This window comes from Oenanthe melanoleuca, chromosome 3 (genome assembly GCF_029582105.1).
Source record: "Oenanthe melanoleuca isolate GR-GAL-2019-014 chromosome 3, OMel1.0, whole genome shotgun sequence".
NCBI lineage: Eukaryota > Metazoa > Chordata > Aves > Passeriformes > Muscicapidae > Oenanthe > Oenanthe melanoleuca.
Window position 1 is genome coordinate 34,691,779 of NC_079336.1, and position 12,238 is coordinate 34,704,016.

Genomic DNA, 12,238 nt, shown 5'->3' on the forward strand with positions numbered 1-12,238 from the left:
GTATGGCATTGTTTTTACTTCCGGGCATGGTTTCAGCTTTATCAATATATAACAGCCACTGCTTTATTTGTTCTATTTACAGCAGTACAAAGTGCACAGACAATTCCTTACTGCAAGTAAAGAACACAGCTTTTTCTCTATCACCTCAGAAATTGATACTTTAAAACCAGCAACTCTAGTTTCTACAGAAAGAGAGAAAAATTGTAAAGCTTCAGAGAAAAGCTTCGGAGTCTGAGCACACAAAGACGACATGTCCACTCTAAAAGAGAGGGGTTCAGTGCCTGGGTGTTACCTGATATGGGGATGAATATAGTTGCTGACTGTTTCATCTTCAATACTTTTCCCTGTATGCAACTGGGATGAAAAGTCATGTGTTTTCCATTCACACTCCAGCTGGTATAACTAAAAAGGAAAGAATAAACCATTCACAGCAGTTCTGATTTTAGTAACCAAGGAGATACATCTTGGACAACCAAGGAGATACAACTTCTTGGACATTAAAAGAAGCTCTAACTGTATAGTTTAAAGATTACCAAGCCGAACTCTTCTGCATTGATTTTATACACAACAAGGTAAAAGCCAACCTGGCTTCACACTCACCTCTTCTTTTAAGTACTTGAGCTTGTATTCTCTTTTAACAGCTGGATCAAACCTGGTCTGTGGAAGCCACATCTGGATCTGCACCAAGCCAATGCTCACCCAGAGGCTTCCTCGCCAAGCTGTCTCTGGTAACTCCTGAAGCCCTTCCCCATAGAACTGATGCAAGCAAGTGAGCAGAAGAAACAGGAATTCTTTAGGAAGTAATTCCTGATCAGTGATGCTTTCAAGTATCTTAAGAAGGTACTCATATGCAACAGGATCCTTGAGGGAGAGCTTCTCACAGCACTCCAAAAATTCTTCTTGAAGATCCACTGGAATCAGATCTACCAGGGCAGAGAGCTGTCTGCTTAGCATTATTCCTTGCAGTCTAGCATCCGTGTGTCTGGAGAAAAAGGAATGAGAAACAATTTACACACAGTAAGCAACCTTCTGTAACATGTGGAGTGAAATAACATCTATGTGGAAGAGAGGTCTTAATACCTAAAATCTGCTATTGAAGAGACAGCCAGGTTAGTCCACAGTGCTGCGCTGACTTTGTGAAGCTGCTGTGCTCTCTCCATCCATTCTCCCAGTGTTACATGGGATGATGACAAGACAGGAAGCCCACTCACATCCCACTGGCTTGTCTTGCTGCTGCTAGTTAGAATTTCAAAGAAGCACTTTGAGAAAACAGCTCGGGTCAAAATGCCTGGGCCCTAAATTAAGAGATTAAGAGTTAGATTGTTCAGATGCAAGTGGCACTGACTATGCTAGAACTTACAATATTGCTTTAGAAAACTTGAACTAGCCAACAAGGGCATTCATAGAATTTGATTAGGTCAGAAGAGACAAACCTTCATAGAACGGTTCACATGGGATTTAGAGAAGTTGCTTTCCTCAGTTGCAGGCAGTGGCTTCCAAGTCAACCAGTAGTCTGGGTCCATGGTGAAAGTACTGCTCCAAAAGGATGCCAACACAGCATTAACTAGTTGAGAGGACAGAAGAGACATTTCTTCAGGCGATATCTAAGGAGAAACAAAAACCTAGAGGTGAGAATAATGTACAGAGAGCAAAAAAGAATTAAGCACACACATGTACAAAGAAAGTATGATTCTGTTTTTCAGTAGGGATAGTACAAGATACTCTCCAAGATCCTTTTAAATTCACATAGCATCTCCTCAATGAAGAGTAAACTTCCTGAGGTCAGCACTGTCTCCTATCTATTAAATATGCAGTCTGTTTACAGAGCAAGTTGTTAGAATACAGCATATAGTCCATGACTGTGCAATCTTTTGTTACAATACATGAGGCTGCAGAGGCATGAAATGTGTAAAGCCATGCAATACTCTTCTTTGAAGCATTACAGGTGAACTTACTGTGTTTTACTGTGCTTTGTGGGAATACAACCACTGTATCATAAATGTTAAGCGGAGTTATTAAATGATCTACAGAAAATGCATCAAGTTGCTTTATCAGTGTCTGACTTGCAACAGAACTAAAAAATTTTAGAGGTAATGGAACAGAGGAAAGCTTTTTTCAATGCAAAATTACTTGGAACACACAGATACAACCAGGCTGGCACCTGCCATCTAAACAATTCCCCATTAGGTCACAGGAACAATACTACCAAACAAAATCAGACAGAACTATGTTATTTAAGACTATGATGCATTTTATCTTTCAACATTGTTTTTTAATCAGATTTTCTCAAGGCTTGCAGTTAATAACCCTTCTTGTTAAAAGAAAGAACAGCTTTTTACAGGCAGAGGTAGAAAAACTGCATGCCAAAAATCTTAGTGATAAACATATTTTGAAGAAACTTTGAAAACTTCAGCAAGATTAATTAAACTAAAGATCTGATTTAGTAAAATTCAACTTGTTCTTACTTCATTAAGGTGTAATAAGTGCCACAGTCCAGAGAGTTGGTGAGAAGCAGCTGGTGTCAACTTCAGAGAAAAAGCTATAAACTGAGCAAGATCTGAACAGGTGCTTAATTCTTGACTGCAGTTCTTCCTGTAGCAGGTAAAAAAATACAACCTAAGCAGTGCTTAATCAGGGCACAGGAAATAAATCATTTCAATAGTAAAACAAACTAAGAATGGCAAGCAAAGTCACCAAAAGGTTAAAATAACAGTGTTTCAAACATTGGGGACAAACAAACACTCAAATTATATTTAAAACACTTGAATCCTTCAAAGTTAACAAAATCTAAACACAAGAAAAAGGGGAAAAAAGTGTAATCTCCTGTAGCCATAAGCTCCGTGTTGAGCAAAACATACAAAACATTTGGGGACAAACCATTTTCCAGCTTTATAGCTTTTGTGAAAAGTCAGAACTTTGCTGAATTCAAAAGTGAACAGTGATTCGTTACACAAAAAATTACTTTCACTGAAATCCACAAATTAATAGCTTTCTTTTAAGGAATGGTAAACCAGACTAAAAATAAAAATAAAATAAACCTGACTTGGCCTCTTAAAACAATATTAACACTTCTTAAATTAATAATGTTAATTTAAACTATGATTCTATGTGTGTATAGTTTACACAAAAGGATGCATGCATACTAGTCTGCTTCCTTTGTCTCCAGGTCTAATTCAGTTTTTCTGCAGCAATATGGTATAAACATCTTCTGTTGACTCCTAATACACATGTATTTGTGTGCTGCATAGATATATATGAACATACAACAGGTGTATATAAATTATAAATACATACACACAGATTTACGTGTAGATGTAAAGCACCAAAGTTACAGCTTCTAGCTAGGGATTCAGAATATCATGAAAGGAATATAGGAGCTCTTTCTCCAAACTTCTTCTTACCTTCTTGCACAAGACTTGGCCATGTAATCTGCTGTTAGTTTGTACTGCCAGAGCACCCCTATGTATTCCATTGCAGGCCACAGCTGAACCTGACTGCAGAGCTGGTTTAGCAGGGCAGGGTCTAAGGAGTTGGAGATGGCGTCTTCAGGAAGCCTTTCTTCTGAATAACTACATGTGACTCCTTCTGCTTTCAGCTGTGCATGTACAGCTTTCAAAAATATCTGTAGCTGATCTGTTTGACAGAATATAAGAGGCACATAAATGCATATACTATTTTCTTGTCAGTGAACATTTAACCTGTGTACAAAAGAATGGAGATGGCAGAAATTATCCTGCTGGGAATTTCAGAAGTGTCACCTACCCAGACTAACATCTTCTAAATGATTGGCTCTTATTATCAGGCCATCAGCTTGCAGCAATGCTTTCTTCATCTTCACTCCTGTGGCAGCAATTTTCACACAGCACATTTTTTCCTGCCATCTACTTTCTCCACAGGCCAATCTTAGCTCAAAGATGTTCAGTGGTTTGCTGAGAGCTTTTAATTGAGAAAAACATTCCATGCCCAGTTTATCCTGGAAACATGAAAAGGACAATTTGTTTCAGCAGTACAAACAAAGCACAAACAGGATTTGTGACTGCAGACAAAACTAAGATTTCAAATTCACATGTACACAACTAAAGTACAATTATATATAACCAGCCTGAAACAACAACTAAAAAAGAATTCTTTAGTGCCCTGACTCAATACAGCAGGAAGACAGAAATTGAAACAGGTGGCTACAATTCCTCCTTGTGAAGTTAGGTTTTTTCCCCTTCATGAAGAAACTACATAGATCATGTAGACAGACAGTACTTCAACTTGGCAACTTATCTGAATCAAGGGCAATAAATACACCAAATATTAAAAAATAGCGGTAGTTACTGTCACTTACAAGAAATTGCAGTTTACACCTGCAATTTAAATACATTTGGATGCTTAGATACATCAGATACATTAGGATGCCTAAATACATTGGGATCTCTCCAAATTCTTAGTAAGCATTGAATATTCTTTAGAGTCTCACAAAGTAATTATGTCCATTTTCGACAGCTGAGTATCCTTTAGAGATAAGGTCATAAAAATCTAGGTCTAAGTACCAGCCAACATCACTGCATGACTACTTGTCCACTCCTTTTAAACAGGGACTTGTATTCTTTAGAAAATTTACTGATTTTTTTTTATTATTGAATTACAACAAACTCTGAAATATATTGAGAGCAAACTCCAAAACTGTCAAAGGTAAGAGATCTTGTTTTGGGAAGCCATAAGGCAGCCCCACCCTATGCTGCATAAAAGGAAGTGCATAGGCTGTTCTAAATACAGATATGTTCCACTGAATAAACCAGTGGCATATTGATATTTACAAGTCTCCAAACAGAGCAAGGAGTAATATTTTTATTATTCAGACATCCCTTTCTAATAAGTGAATATTTTCCATACATAGCATAATTAATAGTCAAAATTCCATATCTGGATAACTAATATATTTCCCAAAAGATATGTGCTGAAATTTTCTTTTTAATCAATCTAACAAACACAAAACAATTGTGGTTTTGCTGTCCTGAAAAGCAAGTGCTGTAAATATATTAAAGCCTATCTGGACATTGCTGGAAATACAAATCCTTTGCAAACAAAGTACTGATACCTTAAAAGGAAGGGGTCTTCCTAGAGACTTCTGCAGTATCTTCATATTGGCTGAATTACCAGCAGGATTAACCAAGCAGTTCTGAATCTGCTGTGAAACAGACTGAATTTCTCTAGAAATCCTTGTAGAGGAAAAAAATAAAAAAAAGGGAGGAACAGATGGGAGAAAAGGTTAACAGAAGTTTGAGAAACAAGGTAAAAGGATGCATAAGGAAGTTTTTGACTCATCCTTACACTAAAGGGGTAAAGAATTCTAGATGATCATTCAAGCAAGCAGAAGCACAATGCTAGGAAAAACAAATTTTAAAAACAAACAGCTACTCAGTATGTTATTATTTGCATCACTAATGGAACACAACTTGAGACACTGATCTAAACAATGCTAAGTTTCTATATTGCTAAAGCAAAGAGTAATTTATACAGCTATTTAACAGAAACAAATCAAAAGCCACCAAATAAAGCCACTCACTTGTTCTGGTCTGATCCAGTAAGCATCTGAGGAATTCTGCCAATGAGGTGTTTCATAACCCAGTGCCAGTGCAGAGCCAGGAGTGACAGCCCTGATGAATCCACTGTGACTGTGTCAGCGACGGCCCAGAACCGGTCCCGCCACAGCGAGCAGCACAAAACCTAGGAACAAGCCAAGGAGGTCTCACAGGACTTCCTCCTTCAAGCAGGTGAAAGAGCAAAACCACCATCACTTGTACTAACTTCAGAGTCCCACAGTGTTCTGTATTTAGTGCTACACAACCAGGACTCTAAAAATACCACATTAGCAGGTGGAACTACAGCAGCCAAAAACAACCAATCCCTGCACCAAGTCTACAATGTCAAGATTTCAGCAAAATTATATTCATGGTTTGAAAAGGGAGAGGGAGAATTGAAGCACCTCTGCATGTTAGCTGTCCAGGTTCAAACATTCTTATCACAGATAGAAATGGACACTCTGTTTATCATAAGTGGAGAGAAACAGGCACTCCTACAGCACAGTTCATGCCATCCTAAGCAGCTATTGGAGAGCACAAATACAGCCACTGAAACAAACATGATCATTTGCCTACTCTTAGGCATATTCTGAATACAAACAGAAGCACTGCAGTTTATTTCATGGTCCCTGAAACTAAAAATAGTGCTCTGCACACATTCTCATTTCACTTCACTTAACTTTCCAACTGTGGAAAGTCTACTCACATCATGGGTGTCATCGTCACTTAAGGCCACCTGAGTAGACTTCACCCAGTGAAGGGCAAATGCATCCCAAAGTTCAAAGAAAGCAGCAAGGTTGACCACAATTCCATGAGGAAGACAGTTGTAACTTCCTGGATCTGAGGTTTGGGGAGGAGAAAAAGAAAGGCAGAGACTGAATATTCCAGTCACATCGCTTGACACATATGAGTCAAATTCTGATGACCAGAACCTCTCTACGATTGAGAAAAAAAAAAAACACAACCTGAAAAGATCCAATAAATGAAGCAATAAAAGTAGGCCTTCATTATTTTCACAATTCTCTATTACCTCTGTGCATTTTATATATATATTTTAAAAACCCATCATGAAGGATTCCTTGATCAATTGCTTCTATGCAGCACACCGACTTAATCACTAAATTTTAGCCTTTGTTTTAGAAATAAAACTTCCTACTCACATAAAACAAATCACATCTGAAGAATTTGGTTTTTCTTATTAGCTAAAGACAGAATGCTATTCCAGTTTCTCTCCACTGTTACCCTAAAGTTTGGCTAATTAAGAGAAAAATCACATTCACTGATAACCTCATAGAGGCAGGACATAAATAGCGTAGCCTAAGGTACATCTAATTTAAGAATAGATACCACACTAGTTCTCATTTGACTGTTTTATGTGCACATATTCTTTCTTTGCACACCATGTTTAAAGTACACATTTCAAAACAATGCAAATGAGCCATATTTCAAATTGACTACATAACTAAAGGGAACAGCAAAAATCAACCCACTTTTGTGGAAATCCAGAGACATTCTTAAGACACTGTTTCTTGACTTCTTGCTGGCAATCAAACTCTTCTCAATGTAACTTCTTCTTTCTTGGTCAAGAAATAACACTGCCCTGAAGTAAAAAAAAAAGTTGTTATCAATCCAGTACTGTTTTAAACCTTAGCTTTATGAGAATGGTCAACTACAACATGGCATCTGAACTATAAAGTGACATAATATGTTCAGTGTATTATGGAAGAAGTACAAGGTGCAACACAACTAATTGCTTGAATATGGTTTCTGTAGAAGCAAGCTTCACAAGGAGAAGATTCCTGGCTTCACCAAGAAGGAAAAACCAATGAGCTACTAAACAGGTGCAACACCACGGCCTGTAGGATGTGTGAGCAGATATTTCCTTACACTTTAACTTCAAAATCTGTGTACTTTTTAATCTTATTAGGAAAAACAATCCAAATCAAAAAGCAAGGCAACTACTGCAGTTTTGTCAGAGATCTCACACTGCTGCTTCTGCCTCTTTAATGCTTTACCCCACAGTTCTGATTTGTCCTTGAAGAACTGCAGCCTATATGGAATGCTGGGAGCTTGCTCCTACATTAAGTGATTGTGTTTAGTGTGCATCTACAGAAAACAGAAGCAAAGAATTTAAATACCTGTACAAAAAGCCCTGCCTGATATTTTAGATCACACCTATCAAAACCTAAAAACACACCTGGCAGACACCTCAAGTGCTTATTCAGCACTGATTACAGGCATTGGGCACTCTTTACAAGGGTTTTTGTAACCCACCGATTTGCTGCAGACTTCAAAAGTGTAAAAAGCTGGTCTTTGTGTTCCGTTTCTGTATCAAAGTTAATTGAATTTCTAATGATCTCCAAAAACTGCATATTCCATCTTGGGTCCAGAGGCATCACGTGTTCATCTGGAAAGGCAGACAAGACCAGATAGCAGTGAAACATTACTCAGTTCTTTTCTTGGTCCTTGACTATGCAAGAACATTAGGGAAAGCAACAAGCATCCTAGGAGGAAGGCAAACTTTCTCACTCCAGATATCCAAACAGAAAAGCATTAAAGCTGACTGCAGGTTCTGTAAAACAGAACAGTGACAATAAATTAAACAGGGGTTGGAGCACCCAAACAGAGCTCAGAAACTCAAGTCTGGCTCACAGTCCAGGCAAAACACTCAGGATCATCCATAAAAGGCCCAGTGTCACTGTATGAAGCTTTCATGCACCTAACAAGCTTGGAAAGGGAGTCACAGGTCTGAGCTCCCCACAAAACATAAAGGGAAAATTACAGGCCAAACCATGGGTTTCAGATGGGCTAACACAAATCCTGAGGAAAAGAAGATCAGGGTGCCTATACTATCAAGTCAGAAAGGCAGTGAATATTTGAATCAGTCTTCAGAACACCACTCTGAGATGTAAGAATACATCTGAGTCACAGATACACATCCAGCAATCATGGGCAGAGCACTCATCTCTAATTTGAATAGTATCATACATCTAATTGCCATATTTGCTGTTCTAGACATGTATCTGATGTAATTTCTTTTTTTTTTTTGTGGTCTTTTTTGTTGTACTTTCTTTCATGACAAAGGCAACAAATATTTAGAATTTAGCCTTTGTTTTGCTACATACATTTCCTAAGAAGGGTTGCAGTGTGTTCAGAGAACAAATAAAGGAAGCAAAGTTTTAAATTCATCTTTTTCAAGAGTACCTGTCATAGTTGGCTGTAGCAACTTGATCATGTTACTGACTCCAGATGAGAGGGGACTGGCATAGAAACAACCAAGGGCCACAGCACCTGCTTCCAGCTGAATCCGCACTGAATCTGCAGGTGAAGAGGGGAGAATATGGGCAGAAAAGAACATTTAGTACAAATAAAGAACTGAGCCAACACAAGCAGACTGAATCAAATCTGTGCACACACTATGGATATACTGGTTGGTCATCTTTTTGTATTAGCTCCAGAAGATCTTAAAAGCACCAGAACACCACAGCTGAAGACATAAATCCTCTAAATCCTTCTATTCCAAAAATATAAGGAATTCTAGTTGAACTGGCAATACTACATGTATGACAGTAAAATATAGTTTGTGAAAATACATGAATTTATACGTATAAATCTTCCTCTCAATACTTTTTTTTTTTTTTTTTTTTTTTTTTTGGGGGGGGGGGGGCAGGGGGGTGGATCTTTACAATAAGAAAAAAAAGAGCACAGTTTTTATTAAAGTAATTTTTTACATATTTTCTACTTTACAGACCTACCTGCCTGAGAAGATGGCAAAATAAAAGGGAAACAATTAATATAGAGACAGCATAGTCTGAGATTTCAGACCACAGAAGAAAGCTAAATGTGTGAATTATTTGGACTAATGCCTGCCTAAATGCTCCATTATTTTAATGTAATTAATCCTGTATTTAACTGAATAGTTCATCCCAGCTATTATCCTGACAATACTGCTTCAGGCAATCTCAGTTCTGCAGTTTCTTGGCTTTCTAAGCATTTGTATTTTAACACCAGAATACACAGAAGGCATTTGACTGCTTTCACTATCACTATAAAAAAATAGTGAAACGGTATATTTGCTTATACAGATCAAAACTGATCCAAAAATAACTAATTCAGAAGTGACACAAGTTACACACATGGCTGAATAATCCAGGACAATGTTTAGCCCAAATCTCCCTAGTTCCCTAACATGCACAATCTGTTTCTGTCCCTCCCTGGAGCCTCCATGCCCTTGAGTTAGTGTGGATAGTTGAGAGTCTTCATAACTGATGATTTAGAATGGTCTGGATGTTTTCACAGAAGACTTAAGATTTGCAAGAGCATAACAACTCAGCCCTTAGACAAAACAAAGTTAAATGATTACATACCAAGCCCCTGTGGCAGATTTTTGGCTAAGGAGTTAAGCCATTTAACTCTTAATTTCCAATCTTGATTGGTTGCCTTTCCTATGAACAATTTCACTGAAGCCTGGAGAACTTCCATTTTGTCCATCCAGTTTGCATCCATCTCAATAGCACTGAACTTGAGACTCTCAGGATTAGTGGACTGCATAACTTTCTTCAGATCTTCCAGAGTCACTGGCAATGTCCTGAAACACAAAGAAGACCAGCAATCAATGGCTTGATCTGCCAGATCCAGGAAAAAATACATTTTGCAGGTCAAGCTATGCAAACATCTTTAGGCATCAGTGTAGCAACGTAATGATCTTTCCTCCTTTATTTAGCTTTAAAACCAGTTTCCAACTTCAAATCAGTTGGCAGTGTCTACTATTAGGACCTCACTGTTGCCAAAAATTCATGCACTATCCCAAGAAAACATGAACAGAATTTCACTGAGAAATTCTAATTGATTTGTACAAAAGGATGATATGCAAAATCAAATTTAAAAACACAAAGATAGGAAAAGAAGTGTCATTGAGTAAAAAACGAACAACAAAGCTGAATGAAAATAGAAAACAACACAGCATATTGCTAAGAGTTCACAATTCCAACTTCTTATCTTAGTACAAACTTCCACAGCTTGTTCTTTCACTGGAAGCAACCTAGAGTAGCTGTCCAGAGTAGGTTATTAAGCAAAGAAGGCAGAAACAAAGTTTTTGCACTGGTGTTGTAAAAATAAACACCTATATTGTACATGAAATCATAAAAAAAAATCTTTCATATACCTCTTGCACAGGCTATAATGCTTCTTTCAGACAACTCTGTCTGAAAAAGGAAATTTGTTTTTACATGAAGCTACTGGACCTAAAATTACTGATGAATAATTGCTTACATGAAAACAGGACATGCAGAGAATCATTACTATACTTTAAACTAGTTCAATGTTCAGATTTTTTAAAGCTTAGAAGGAAACTGAATGAAGAGATTTTGGGGCTCTAACTGTCTACTAAACCCAGTGTTTGCATTCACATTTTCTGCTAAACAACTCTCAAAATGAGTCAAATGCACTTACTGAAGATTAAAAAGTCAAGCATTTCGAATGTATTTGGAAGACTTAAGAATAAAGCAGTAAATAATTAAACTTCCATTTGCAGTGATTGTAAGGAACAGTAACATGAACATAGTTACAGAGTATGACAATCACAGTCTCTACCTGCACAATTTGATGAAGACAGAATTTTGCAATAAACAATGACACACCATGAATAGTTCACATATACCATTTCTCATTTACTAGACCAAAAGTAAAGCTTCCTGCCTACCTGCAGTTTCTGAGGTTTAGTCTATGCAGACAATACATCAGGACCTGTCCATCACTCTGGACTGTGGAAAGGAGTGAGTCTTCAGCTGCAAACACACCCGAAGGCAGGGAGTCTGGCCACAATCCCACTGCCAGCAAGGACTCACCCCAAGTGTCAGGGGAAGCCAGAGAGGAAGCATGCCTCGTAACCAATTCTAACACAAGCTACAACAAACAACCAAAAAAGCAGTTTAGAGTCACACTCAAACATGCATTCAAACACCAGAGCTCAGGAAACTCTTTAATTACATGTATTTATTATGAAATTATTATAGACCAAATCTTCTACAAACACGATACAATGTACACAGCAAAATATTCCTATCAGGAGTGAAATAAACTGTGCAGTTTCAAACAGCAAGTGAATGTGTCTATAGATGACAGTGTGCACATTGTCACAGGCTACAGATGCATCAGCATGAATATCTCAAAGTCTCAGCTGAAGCTGTTACAAACTACAAGCCTTGGAGCCCAACAGGATATTGTTTGGTTCATCTCTCCAAGAGCACCAACTTCATCAGTCTCTTGCTCAGGCATGTAAAATACAGAGGATCTAAAATAGTAGCCTCATGCAGTTACACTTTTCACTTATCTAGATGATCCAAGAAAAAACTTTCAAATATAGAATTTTTACCTTTTGGTTAATCTGCAGTTGTTGTGAGCGACCATAAACTTCCCAACAGGCTCTGTGAAAAGACTTTGCTAATCCAAGGCCTCTTTTTATTTGTTGCACAATTAATACAGCAGCCTGAAGCAAAGATGACAAAGATGACACAGAACCTGAAAGATACACAGCAATTAGAGTGATACAAATGTTTAGTAATTGTCAGCCCTTTAATCTGACAAACACTACTTCAGGTGTCATATTACAAAACAAATATATCCTACTCTCCCGAAAACTGAATGCATTCTTCCCAAGGTTGATAAGA

The 12,238-nt window shown here is 37.7% G+C and overlaps 1 protein-coding gene across 1 annotated transcript in view; it reads right to left on the bottom strand.

Moving 5' to 3' along the window:
* Window positions 1-12,238, bottom strand: part of MDN1 (midasin AAA ATPase 1) — a 91,021-nt gene that overhangs the window by 33,598 nt on the left and 45,185 nt on the right. Inside the window, exons 47-62 of the mRNA XM_056487517.1 lie at window positions 11,944-12,089; window positions 11,272-11,474; window positions 9,938-10,158; window positions 8,775-8,888; window positions 7,845-7,977; window positions 7,061-7,170; window positions 6,277-6,410; window positions 5,555-5,715; window positions 5,087-5,207; window positions 3,763-3,973; window positions 3,402-3,633; window positions 2,466-2,592; window positions 1,434-1,604; window positions 1,081-1,295; window positions 601-982; window positions 293-402 (exon numbers count right to left, since the gene is read on the bottom strand). Of these exons, the coding sequence (XP_056343492.1) occupies window positions 293-402; window positions 601-982; window positions 1,081-1,295; window positions 1,434-1,604; window positions 2,466-2,592; window positions 3,402-3,633; window positions 3,763-3,973; window positions 5,087-5,207; window positions 5,555-5,715; window positions 6,277-6,410; window positions 7,061-7,170; window positions 7,845-7,977; window positions 8,775-8,888; window positions 9,938-10,158; window positions 11,272-11,474; window positions 11,944-12,089 (2,791 nt within the window). The remainder of the gene's footprint in view (window positions 1-292; window positions 403-600; window positions 983-1,080; window positions 1,296-1,433; window positions 1,605-2,465; window positions 2,593-3,401; window positions 3,634-3,762; window positions 3,974-5,086; window positions 5,208-5,554; window positions 5,716-6,276; window positions 6,411-7,060; window positions 7,171-7,844; window positions 7,978-8,774; window positions 8,889-9,937; window positions 10,159-11,271; window positions 11,475-11,943; window positions 12,090-12,238) is intronic.